General features: G+C 43.5%; 1 protein-coding gene across 2 annotated transcripts in view; it reads right to left on the bottom strand.

The window, feature by feature from the left end:
* The window catches only part of ACSF3 (acyl-CoA synthetase family member 3), a 59,121-nt gene that overhangs the window by 18,428 nt on the left and 28,553 nt on the right, over nucleotides 1-12,140 (bottom strand). For both annotated transcript variants that reach the window (XM_077288438.1, XM_077288436.1), the window contains exons 6-9: nucleotides 8,303-8,415; nucleotides 7,365-7,491; nucleotides 830-964; nucleotides 113-224 (exon numbers count right to left, since the gene is read on the bottom strand). In XM_077288438.1, coding sequence (XP_077144553.1) covers nucleotides 113-224; nucleotides 830-964; nucleotides 7,365-7,491; nucleotides 8,303-8,415 — 487 coding nt within the window. The remainder of the gene's footprint in view (nucleotides 1-112; nucleotides 225-829; nucleotides 965-7,364; nucleotides 7,492-8,302; nucleotides 8,416-12,140) is intronic.

The following is a 12,140-nucleotide window of genomic DNA, read 5'->3' as shown; positions in this document are numbered from 1 at the left end:
TCATAGGTGCACCCACAAAACGGGCATCCCTGTAGTGGATGAGGGTATTATGTTAATGCCAAATAACCATTACGTCTCTCTCATCTTCCACACATCTCCATTGTCTACTCACCTGCCCCACTCCTTCAATTCCTTTAAGGACAGTAGATGCCCCTCGCGTACTTTCACAATGGCCGATACTCGCTGCCCCCATGTTGCATCTGGGGTGCCAATCACAGCCACATCTGGGAGCAGAACAACAAAGTTTCATTATAAGGTTTCATAGAAGATATCTTAATGATCGCTGGGGGACACCCGCTATGACCCTGACCCATCCCATTGTACTCATCTATGTCTGGCAGTCCCATAGAAGAAAAAATGGAGCCAAGGTGCACATGCTCAACCTCCACTCCAATAAGATGTTCCAGAATGATCCGGTCCCAGAGTTCAGAACCCCTACATTATCCTCTATCCTTAAAATCTTGAGAAAACTCTTTAAATCGAACCTGTCAATTGATTCATGCTGCCCAAACCATGGACGGCTGAATCAGAGCCTGGCTGCGTGATTGCAGCAAGGTATGTTTTTCTTTGCAATGCCAGAGACGAGACTAGTCTGGCACCGCTTCCTGCTGGCACCACTCCAGGTGATTGACACATCTCTCTTATGTGAGTACATTGGTAAAGACCTGTCAATCAACTAGAGCGGGGCGGGTGGACTGCTCCGGGTCAATCTCGCCTCTACCTATAGTCTCAAGCAGCTCTTAGGACATACCGGGCTGGAAGCGTGCATTCATGCAGTCTATGGTTTGGGCAGCATGTATCGAATATAAATACCCATTAATTTACACACCTGCAATGCTAGGATGAGCCAAGAGGTGGCGCTCCACTTCTAAGGCGCTGATTTTATATCCACCGCTCTTTATGATGTCCACAGAGGTTCTGCCCAGAATCCAGTACGAATTGTCCTTGTAGACTGCGGTGTCACCTGAGAAGACACACATACAAGTATATATATATATTACACACAAACTGTATATATACACACACGTACACGTACACAGACAATATATAAAACGGCCAATAAAGGACCAACCAAACTCCCAGCTCAACACAAGCTCATTGATCAGCAGCAGCGTCGTAGGCGTAACGTTAGCAATGCAAACAATAAGAGCCTAGGCACTCAGCGCTGGACCTGGGGAGGGAGAGTAAAGTAATTTTTCTTTTTTAAACAAAGCAGCCTGGGGATAGAGCTTTTCTGAAATCAGAAGATCCCTTTAACTCATTCGTAGCAAAACGAATAGTCCTTTAAGCACTTGCTCTTTCTCATGGGTGCCCCCACACACCGGCTTTTCCCCGGTCACTCCATCTATAGCTGGGTCAGGGCTAATTATTGATATCCCATATAGTCTCCGGCTTTACAGTTTACACCAATTGCTCCCAGTCCGCCCCTGTAATGTGCACAGCCATCCATCCCAGCCGGTAAGAGGCATCGAGATAATCCATCCCCAGCCTCGAGCGTCATGTCTCCAAGGTAGTAAACACAGCAGCGCTCCCCAGGGTGGTCCGCAAGGAGGGAGGGGGCTCAGAATGAATTAAGAGACTTTCATATCATCTATTTCCCAGAGTGGTCCACATAACTGGGGACTGCTGATACTGCCACCGGGATTGGTCTGGGAGGGAAAAAAAGGGTTTTCAAGTAAAACATGCGATACTGGACAGATACAGAAAAACTGACCTCAGGCCTAACATACACTGCTCACACGTGGGGATGTCGGGGCTACCAAGAGGGGATGATGGGGCGGATGGATGCCAACATGGTGCGTCCTCTCTACATTCATGGCTATGAGAGTTGGGTTTGTAGCTGACAGTATTAGGAAGTCCTATAAGCAATGAATAAAGGGAACCCAACGCGCGCGCTGCCACCTCTGTGCTCCATGCTGGTTGGACATTAACTGGAATAGGGGAGATGGGATGGGACCACAGGTATCCGAAATTTATGGTACTTTATGGACATTTTTTCTTTAGTCCTCAAAATACCAATTTCCAAAAATTCTCATCGGACATGTGCACACAGAATCTTATTACTACGTTTTTGGAGCAGAAACTTATGCATTCTTCTCCAAAAACCTCTTAAAAAAACCCTCAGTCCATGTCAAGCCCTTTCCAAAAGAAGAGCCCCTTGGCCTAATCATTATCCTTCCAAGCCGCATGTCCCCACCAGCCTCGTAAGGATAAGGAAGACCCTAAAAGTCTCAGTTTGCATTGCTGAAACTTGTTCTGCACCACTGTGAGTATTACAGAGATTGCCTGGTTAAACGAGACCTTGTAAAATGCCCTTCTGAAGCCATTTTTCAGGACCCTCCTCTATTAAACTCCCACCCTTTTTGATTTCAGGAAACCTCTGTCTTTAGGTGCAGGTCAATAAAATGAGATCAGTGGTTTACTCACCCTCCCCAGGTCTAGTGCGGAGTCGCCAATACTATTCCGGGTTTCTGTTACTGCCTGCAACGCTGATGTCACGTTGCTACTGCTGCAGCCAATCACTGAGGTCAAGGAGAGACGCTGAAAGGCTGCAGCGCTGCAGACAAACAGAAACCCGGAGCAGCGTCGGAGACTCAACACTGGACCCAGGGAGAATGAGTAAAGCACTTTTTTTTTCCTAAACGCAACCTGCAGTTGATTACAGTGTTTTTCTGAAATCAGACCATATTGGAGAGCCCCCCAAAAAGAGCAGCTCTTGCATGACATGGACAATCATGTAATAGTAATGCTGTCACGCCGCCGGCAGAGCACGTGTCCACAAATGGCTTCCCCTAATGACGACGATCTAGGGGTTAGCGAAACCAAACTTATAGGGATCGGCGCCAACTTCTAATTGAAGAAACATGACATTTCTTCATTACTGTAATGGAATAACGTGCCGCTGTCCAGCTTTCTTTCAGGCTGGATGATCAGTCTTACGCCGTCGCTCCCGTCCTCCATTTCTCATGTATGGAAACATTCACAAGTTAAAAATCCTCCTGCATTAATATAAAAGCACTTAAAAAAAAAATCAGTAAATAAAAAAAAAAAAGACGTGGCGCTGGTCCAAAATGGTAAGAAAGATTGCTATCAATTATGACAACCGTAATGATGCAGCATTTCTCACGACGATTAATTATTTAACCTATACCCAGGTGTACTTTACTGATGCGCTGTGTAAGAACATCGCTGGTTTTCACTTTTTTTTTCCTTTTACTGATTGGCCAGAGACAAATTTATCTATTTTTTTCCCCTCTTAAATTTGGGAATACACCAAGGGGGGTTCTCGGCCTCTGTGTCTTCTCAGTGGGGAGCAGAGCTGTGTTTGACGGAGGGTCTCTCGCATGTGCGTGTGTGGTATCCCCCAGATTTCCCCCCTTCCCCTCTCGCACGCATAAGGAGCCGCATCAATAGTCCTCCATCTGCTCGCATACATCACACTCTTCATCTCAGTTTATTAGCCGGAATAAATCATAAATATTTCATTGTACATCAGCGAGGCCGGCGGGGGGAAGACGAGCCATCCATCTCACACCCGCTCCCGGAGACCTGCCACCCGCCAATAACCCTTTCACTCTATTAAGCGAGATTGATACAGTGCTGGAATCTGTTCATAGAGGGACACGAGGGGTCGAGAGCTCTGGGGACCCCTGGGCCGACCAGCGATGTACAGGAATCTGCAAGATACGACGTATTAGAGGAGCAGTGAGAGAACGCAAAAAAACCGTAATGAATGACGATGGATTTAGCAACGCTTGCAAGCCAAAAAAAATTTAAAAAATCGGGAGGCTCGAGCTGGAAATTCTGCTGCGGTTTCGCAGGCGTCTTTTCTGAATCCGCAACAGGAAAATCAGCAACCCAAAACAATGGGAGAGGTTAGAGTAGATTTTGGCGAGGTACCGAAATTCACATGAAAAAAACTATGTGAATGTACTCTAAGGATGAGGTTTCTAGTGGAAACAACTTTTTTAAAAGTTTTGAAAGTTTTTTTCCGCAGCCTTTTGATTGGACCGTGCCTAATTGGAAGCGGATTCCATCAGGAGACACTTTTGTGCATACACCCAAAAAGTACATGCAACATCTAAAGGGACCCCCTTTTTTTCTGCTTATGGTAAAAGGGTATGTTATGCATTCAGCAAATAAAGTTCTTATGAAAAAATACTTTGTGTTCATTCCTTTAGGATATCACGAGGCCTGCTTGCTGTCATTGAACAGCACCCTTTTGTTAACTTCCAGTGGACGCAAATCTGTTCTGGTTGTGTGTCAATATGCAACTCTGATGAGAAGCCGGACGGAATAGGATCCTCTGCAGTTAAACGATGAAGGTTCCTACTGAACGACAGCAAGCACAGGTATTGAATACTGGAGGAAAATGGAATGACATTTAACAGTTGAGCAATCTGTCCTACACTGTTACCGCAAATCTCATCAAAGCAAACAGGATTTTCATAAGCTTTGCAACTTCAAGTCGCCGCACATAGACAGGGCCAATCTCAGTTACAATTGTCTAAGACAGGAATACTATGTTTGAGGGTATGTGCACACGCTGCGGATTTTGCTCCGGATCCGCAGCGGTTTCCCATGAGTTTACAGTACAATGTAAACCTATGGGAAACAAAATCCGCAGTGCACATGCTGCGGAAAAAAACGTGCGGAAGCGCAGCGGTTTATTTTCCGCAGCATGTCAATTCTTTGTGCGGATTCCGCTGTGGCTTTGCACCTGCTCCAGTAGAAATCTGCAGGTGAAAACCCGCAGAGGAAACCGCAAAAGAAACCGCGATAAATCCGCAGGAAAAAACGCAGCGGTTTTTCACTGCGGATTTATCAAAAACGCTGTGGAAAATTCCGCAATGGAATCCGCAGCGTGTGCACATGGCCTAAAGGGGGTGTCCTATTGCTGATCAGTGGATGTCCAAATGCTGGGACCCCCATCAGTGACATACACACTGTGGGTCCCTTCTAATAGGGATCAAAGTTCCCCTTTCTGCTGATTGGTGCTGAGTCCCAGCGCTCAGACCCCCACTGGCTGGAGGGTGTTTTCTGGGGTAGGGAATGGCACAGTTAGCCATGAATTAGATGAGCTGTGGCATCACGCTGCCATCCCACCCCAGTGCCACCCCATTTTGACGTAGCTGGGAGTCGAAAAAATTATGGCAAAAATGCTGTTATGAATTGGGGCCACAGTGTATATAGTCAGAACTGTCAATCCCTACCATGTGGAACTGCAGTATGTGTGTGTATATTATATATATGTGTATATATATATATGTATATATACATATATATATATATATATATATATATATATATATATATATATATATATATATATATATATATATATATATATATATATATATATATATATATATACAGGTCCTTCTCAAAAAATTAGCATATAGTGTTAAATTTCATTATTTACCATAATGTAATGATTACAATTAAACTTTCATATACTATAGATTCATTATCCACCAACTGAAATTTGTCAGGTCTTTTATTGTTTTAGTACTGATGATTTTGGCATACAACTCCTGATAACCCAAAAAACCTGTCTCAATAAATTAGCATATTTCACCCGACCAATCAAATAAAAGTGTTTTTTAATACCAAACAAAAAAACCATCAAATAATAATGTTCAGTTATGCACTCAATACTTGGTCGGGAATCCTTTGGCAGAAATGACTGCTTCAATGCGGCGTGGCATGGAGGCAATCAGCCTGTGACACTGCTGAGATGTTATGGAGGCCCAGGATGCTTCAATAGCGGCCTTAAGCTCATCCAGAGTGTTGGGTCTTGCGTCTCTCAACTTTCTCTTCACAATATCCCACAGATTCTCTATGGGGTTCAGGTCAGGAGAGTTGGCAGGCCAATTGAGCACAGTAATACCATGGTCAGTAAACCATTTACCAGTGGTTTTGGCACTGTGAGCAGGTGCCAGGTCGTGCTGAAAAATGAAATCTTCATCTCCATAAAGCATTTCAGCCGATGGAAGCATGAAGTGCTCCAAAATCTCCTGATAGCTAGCTGCATTGACCCTGCCCTTGATGAAACACAGTGGACCAACACCAGCAGCTGACATGGCACCCCACACCATCACTGACTGTGGGTACTTGACACTGGACTTCAGGCATTTTGGCATTTCCTTCTCCCCAGTCTTCCTCCAGACTCTGGCACCTTGATTTCCGAATGACATGCAAAATTTGCTTTCATCAGAAAAAAGTACTTGGGACCACTTAGCAACAGTCCAGTGCTGCTTCTCTGTAGCCCAGGTCAGGCGCTTCTGCCGCTGTTTATGGTTCAAAAGTGGCTTTACCTGGGGAATGCGGCACCTGTAGCCCATTTCCTGCACACGCCTGTGCACGGTGGCTCTGGATGTTTCCACACCAGACTCAGTCCACTGCTTCCTCAGGTTCCCCAAGGTCTGGAATCGGTCCTTCTCCACAGTCTTCCTCAGGGTCCGGTCACCTCTTCTCGTTGTACAGCGTTTTCTGCCACATTGTTTCCTTCCAACAGACTTACCATTGAGGTGCCTTGATACAGCACTCTGGGAACAGCCTATTTGTTGAGAAATTTCTTTCTGGGTCTTACCCTCTTGCTTGAGGGTGTCAATGATGGCCTTCTTGACATCTGTCAGGTCGCTAGTCTTACCCATGATGGGGGTTTTGAGTAATGAACCAGGCAGGGAGTTTTTAAAAGCATCAGGTATCTTTTGCATGTGTTTAGAGTTAATTAGTTGATTCAGAAGATTAGGGTAATAGGTCATTTAGAGAACCTTTTCTTGATATGCTAATTTATTGAGACAGGTTTTTTGGGTTATCAGGAGTTGTATGCCAAAATCATCAGTATTAAAACAATAAAAGACCTGACAAATTTCAGTTGGTGGATAATGAATCTATAATATATGAAAGTTTAATTGTAATCATTACATTATGGTAAATAATGAAATTTAACACTATATGCTAATTTTTTGAGAAGGACCTGTATATATATACACACATATATATATATATATATATATATATATATATATATATATATATACACACACAACACACACACACACACAGGGGTCATCAGAGAAAGCCAATTACTATGGATACTACAAATATACCACAAATACAATTCCACATTGTAAGGCTTGGACAGTTCTACACACATACATATTATATGTACATATATATATATATATATATATATATATATATATATATATATATATATATATATATATATAATATATATGTGTGTGTGTGTGTGTGTGTGTGTGTGTGTGTGTAAATAATGTGGTATATTTGCATCCTCCCTATTGATAAGTTTTCTCTAATGACCCCTGTCTTATATCGCCGAGCATTTCTCCTACCTGTTCTGAACCAGCCATCTGGAGTGAAAGCCTCTCTGGTCTCCTGTGGTTTGTTCCAGTATTCTCTGAACACAGCTGGGCCTCGTACCTGCAGCTCTCCGTCCCTGTCCTCGAAACCTGGGGAGACCTTGAAAGAGACACCTGAAATTAACCAATGCCACGCAAGAGAGGTACGCCTCCCCCGCCGCAAACCCCACCAATCCCTCAAAAAAATACGCCTTTTCTGCAGCTGGTGTTGACCTTGCGCGATTTCTACAGTTTTGGTAACGCTCCCACATCTTTAGGAAAACATCTGCTGCGCGCGGCATCTGCCAGTTGGGAGTCTTGGCACGGGGCTGGCGCCAGTTGGCAGAAATAAGAGGGTGAGGGTGAAAGGAGGGAGGGATTTGTCGAGAAAAGGCGAGAAGACAATAACGAAAAACTTGTATCCGATACGCCTGTTTATTTGAATTGGTGCAATAAACCCGTTTAATGCCAGCAAAAGTAAAAAAAAAAGTGGGTTTCTATTATTTTTTAGCTTGTCTACATCTAAGAGTCCTGGTAAAATAATTTAGCACCAATCTTTGTACATATTTGCTTTCAGCATCGATGTTGATCTCACAATATATTTCTGCTTGGTGTTATTTCTTCTAAAGCCATCTGTTGAAGGAATAAACAAAATCAAGAAGCGCTATCATTTCCCACAGATTTTTCTTCCTTTTTTTTTTTTTTAATTTTACACGCCTTACAGGAAATCCGGAATGAAAAAAGAAAAACATTGACAAAAAATAAATAAATAAATGAGATATTATTTGGTGGTAACCTCAGCTGAACTCATTGCTTTCCTAATCCATTCGATAATTCACAGATTCCCAGGAAACGATCAGGTTATTACAGGATGACAGATAGGACTGGACGGATTCGAAAAATCGCTGGCACTGCCCACAATGTGCCATTACCTCTGTGCCAGCAGCGTTTCCTTGAGCGAGGACAGTGTAGGAGCTTCCTTCTTCCTGCGGGATCTCCGTGGCTATACGGACGTCCACTCCTGATAGTGGGTTTCCGACTGATCCTGACAAAAAAAAAGAAGAAAAAATAGCGGTATGTGAAAATGTAATATCCAAATTTGGAAAGTGTTATTTCTTTTTTGGGGTGTACCAATTAAGCACAGGTATTTGCACCTAATCTAACTTTGCTACTGAGACCTGATTTTGCATGGATTATGCCATCTTCATAAATACGGTCAGGGTCAAATAACAACCATACTGGATCCATTTTTTTTTCTTAAATACCAACACATTTCCATTGTCTTTAATGATACCAACATTCCTGTATAGAAGATTTTCGTTCAAGGGCAAGTCTAGTCCGCAGAAACCAGAAGGACGATTTTTGCAGCAGAACTGCAGCTAGGTCCATGTGCACATTGGCCCCATTCTGCATTAAAATTTGTGCAGAAATCGACATCTCACCCAATAGGCAGTTATAAAACTTACTGCGGTGAAATCCGCCTCTATATAAGAAAAAAATGAGGGCAGTTTAACACTAATTTTGATAATTTAAGTCCGTGTAAAAAAAAGAAAACAGACAAAAACTCCATTTGAACCTGTCCTATTACAAAAAATTAAATATACTCTTATAAGATGCTGAGATTGATTATAAGGACGTATTAATATAATGCACATGGACCGCCCAGAAGGAAGATGTGGAAGTGCGTTAGTTCGTGTACTCTCAGTAAACCCGACAGCCGTGCGCCCCCTGATGCACACACGTCCCCTCCCGCACCCTCATCCTCTATACGGAGGCTTCTTCCGAGAGCAGGGCTGTGTAATTGAGGATGCTGCATGTGCTAAGGCTCAGGGGGGTCCACATGCTGCTGTGTACGGTGGGGCCCTGGGAGGATTGAGACAGGCCAGTGATAAGACACACTGCGATCCGCCTGTCACAATGCGCCGGGTCCCCGCTGGAGCAGCCATTAGCCAACTGTGATCTAAACCTCCAATTAAAGCGCTGATTAGACCCGGCGAGGCGTGAGCTAGCCATGAATAATTCATAGCTCTGTGCCGTGAAGAAAAGCGAGAGAGAGAAAGAAGAGAAGAAAAAAAACCTCAGGAATTAACCCTTTATGCAACCCGCTTAAAAAAAGGGGGAGCTTCGGTATCCTTCTTTTACAGAGACTGACGCCCCCTACAGGTTAGGGATGGGATGGGTCAAGAATCAAGAACAATGTCGGTGGATTTGTAGAACATCTATGGGGCCTGGCGAATGGTCACCTGAGCGTCACCATCATGGGTAATGGTATGTGCGCGCCACGCCACCCGTCTCCACCCTCCTCTCCCTGATTGACAGCTCTGGCCTGTATTAAGTTATCCATGTCACAGCGGAAATCCGGCGCAGGTGCCATTACCACCTTTCCTAGTTGGATCTTACGTGTGGGTAACTGCGGCCATTGTGATGATGGCATGGAGGCCAGAGCTGTCAATCAGGGAGGAGGGGGGCGCCAAGTGAGAAGTAATGAGGACGGAAGCAGCCTTCCATGTTCATTGACACACCCCCAGTGCACATACTTCCTGATTTGCATATCGCTTATATCTAGCACATTGGATCACAAAAAATAATTGGTGGAAAAGTACCTACAAAAAGATACTGCTGCTGGTAGACGTTATAGACATACAGTTGTATGAAAAAGTTTGGGCACCCCTATTAATCTTAAGCTTAATGTTTTCTAAAAATTGTTTTTTTTGCAACAGCTATTTCAGTTTCATATATCTAATAACTGTTGGACACAGTAATGTTTCTGCCTTGAAATGAGGTTTATTGTACTAACAGAAAATGTGCAATCTGCATTCAAACAAACTTTGACAGGTGCATAAGTATGGGCACCCTTATCATTTTCTTGTTTTAAATACTCCTACCTACTTTTTACTGACTTAGTAAAGCACTTTTTTTGGTTAACCTAATTGAGCTTCGAACTTCATAGCCAGGTGTATGCAATCATAAGAAAAGCTACTTAAAGTGGCCACTTGCAAGTTGTTCTCCCGTTTGAATCTCCTCTGAAGAGTGGCATCATGGGCTCCTCGAAACAACTGTCAAATGATCTGAAAACAAAGATTATTCAACATAGTTGTTCAGGGGAAGGATACAAAAAGCTGTCTCAGAGATTTAACCTGTCAATTTCCTCTGTGAGGAATATAGTAAGGAAATGGAAGAACACAGGTACAGTTCTTGTTAAGGCCAGAAGTGGCAGTCCAAGAAAAACATCAGAAAGGCAGAGAAGAATGGTGAGATCAGTCAAGGACAATCCTCAGACCACCTCCAGAGAGCTGCAGCATCAACTTGCTGTAGATGGTGTCACTGTGCATCGGTCAACTATACAACGCACTTTGCACAAGGAGAAGCTGTATGGGAGAGTGATGCGAAAGAAGCCGTTTCTGCAAGCACGCCACAAACAGAGTCGGCTGAGGTATGCAAAAGCACATTTGGAGAGCCAATTTCTTTTTGGAAGAAGGTCCTGTGGACTGATGAAATCAAGATTGAGTTGTTTGGTCATACAAAAAGGCTTTATGCATGGCGGCCAAAAAACACGGCATTCCAAGAAAAACACTTGCTACCCACAGTAAAATTTGGTGGAGGTTCCATCATGCTTTGGGGCTGTGTGGCCAATGCCGGCACCGGGAATCTTGTTGAAGTTGAGGGACGCATGGATTCCTCTCAGTATCAGCAGATTCTTGACAATAATGTTCATGAATCAGTGACAAAGTTGAAGTTACGCAGGGGATGCATCTTTCAGCAAGACAATGATCCAAAACACCGCTCCAAATCTACTCAGGCATTCATGCAAAGGAACAATTACACTGTTCTGGAAAGGCCATCCCAGTCCCCAGACCTGAATATCATTGAACATCTGTGGGATCATTTGAAGAGGGCTGTCCATGCTCAGCGACCATCAAAGTTAACTGAACTGGAATTGTTTTGTAAGGAGGAATGGTCAAAAATACTTTCATCCAGGATCCAGGAACTCATTAAAAGCTACAGGAAGCGACTAGAGGCTGTTATTTTTGCAAAAGGAGGATCTACTAAATATTAATGTCACTTTTCTGGTGAGGTGCCCATACTTATCCACCTGTCAAATTTTGTTTGAATGCAGATTGCACATTTTCTGTTAGTACAATAAACCTCATTTCAAGGCAGAAACATTACTGTGTCCAACAGTTATTAGATATATGAAACTGAAATAGCTGTTGCAAAAAAAATAATTTTTAGAAAACATTAAGCTTAAGACTAAGGCTAGTTTCACATTAGCGTTTAAATCCGCAGCGTTTAAAACGCATCCGCAAGTGGTGGAAAAAACGCACATAAACGCGTACAAACGCGGCGTTTTTAAGACGCATGCGGTGTCGCATGCGGTTAAAAAACGCCGCGTTTGTACGCGTTTATATGCGTTTTGTCCTGTGTTTGCGTTTTTGGTACGCATGATGAGAAATTTCACAAGAGAAAAATCAAGATAACCAGACACCGCCAATGGGACTACAGAGGGCGTGTATTATGGAATCTCTATATATGGACCCTAGGGCTACTGAAATTTTAACAGTTTGCTACTGTATCCTGTGTCATGATGGATCTTCGCCTGGAGAGCTTTTATTTCAACCTGGATTTCAGCTTCAAGCTGTTTCTTGCCTGTGCTTTTGCTTGGGAGCAAGACAGAAATCGCGAAAGATGGAGAAGGAGACAACGTAGGCGTTTTTGGAGGCACCCCATTATAGAACTACGTGAGAGCCGTGGAGCCTATCACACGCTCTA

This window comes from Ranitomeya variabilis, chromosome 2, assembly GCF_051348905.1.
Source record: "Ranitomeya variabilis isolate aRanVar5 chromosome 2, aRanVar5.hap1, whole genome shotgun sequence".
Classification (NCBI taxonomy): domain Eukaryota; kingdom Metazoa; phylum Chordata; class Amphibia; order Anura; family Dendrobatidae; genus Ranitomeya; species Ranitomeya variabilis.
Note: the sequence above shows the minus strand (reverse complement) of the source record. Positions and strands in the feature narration are given on the sequence as shown.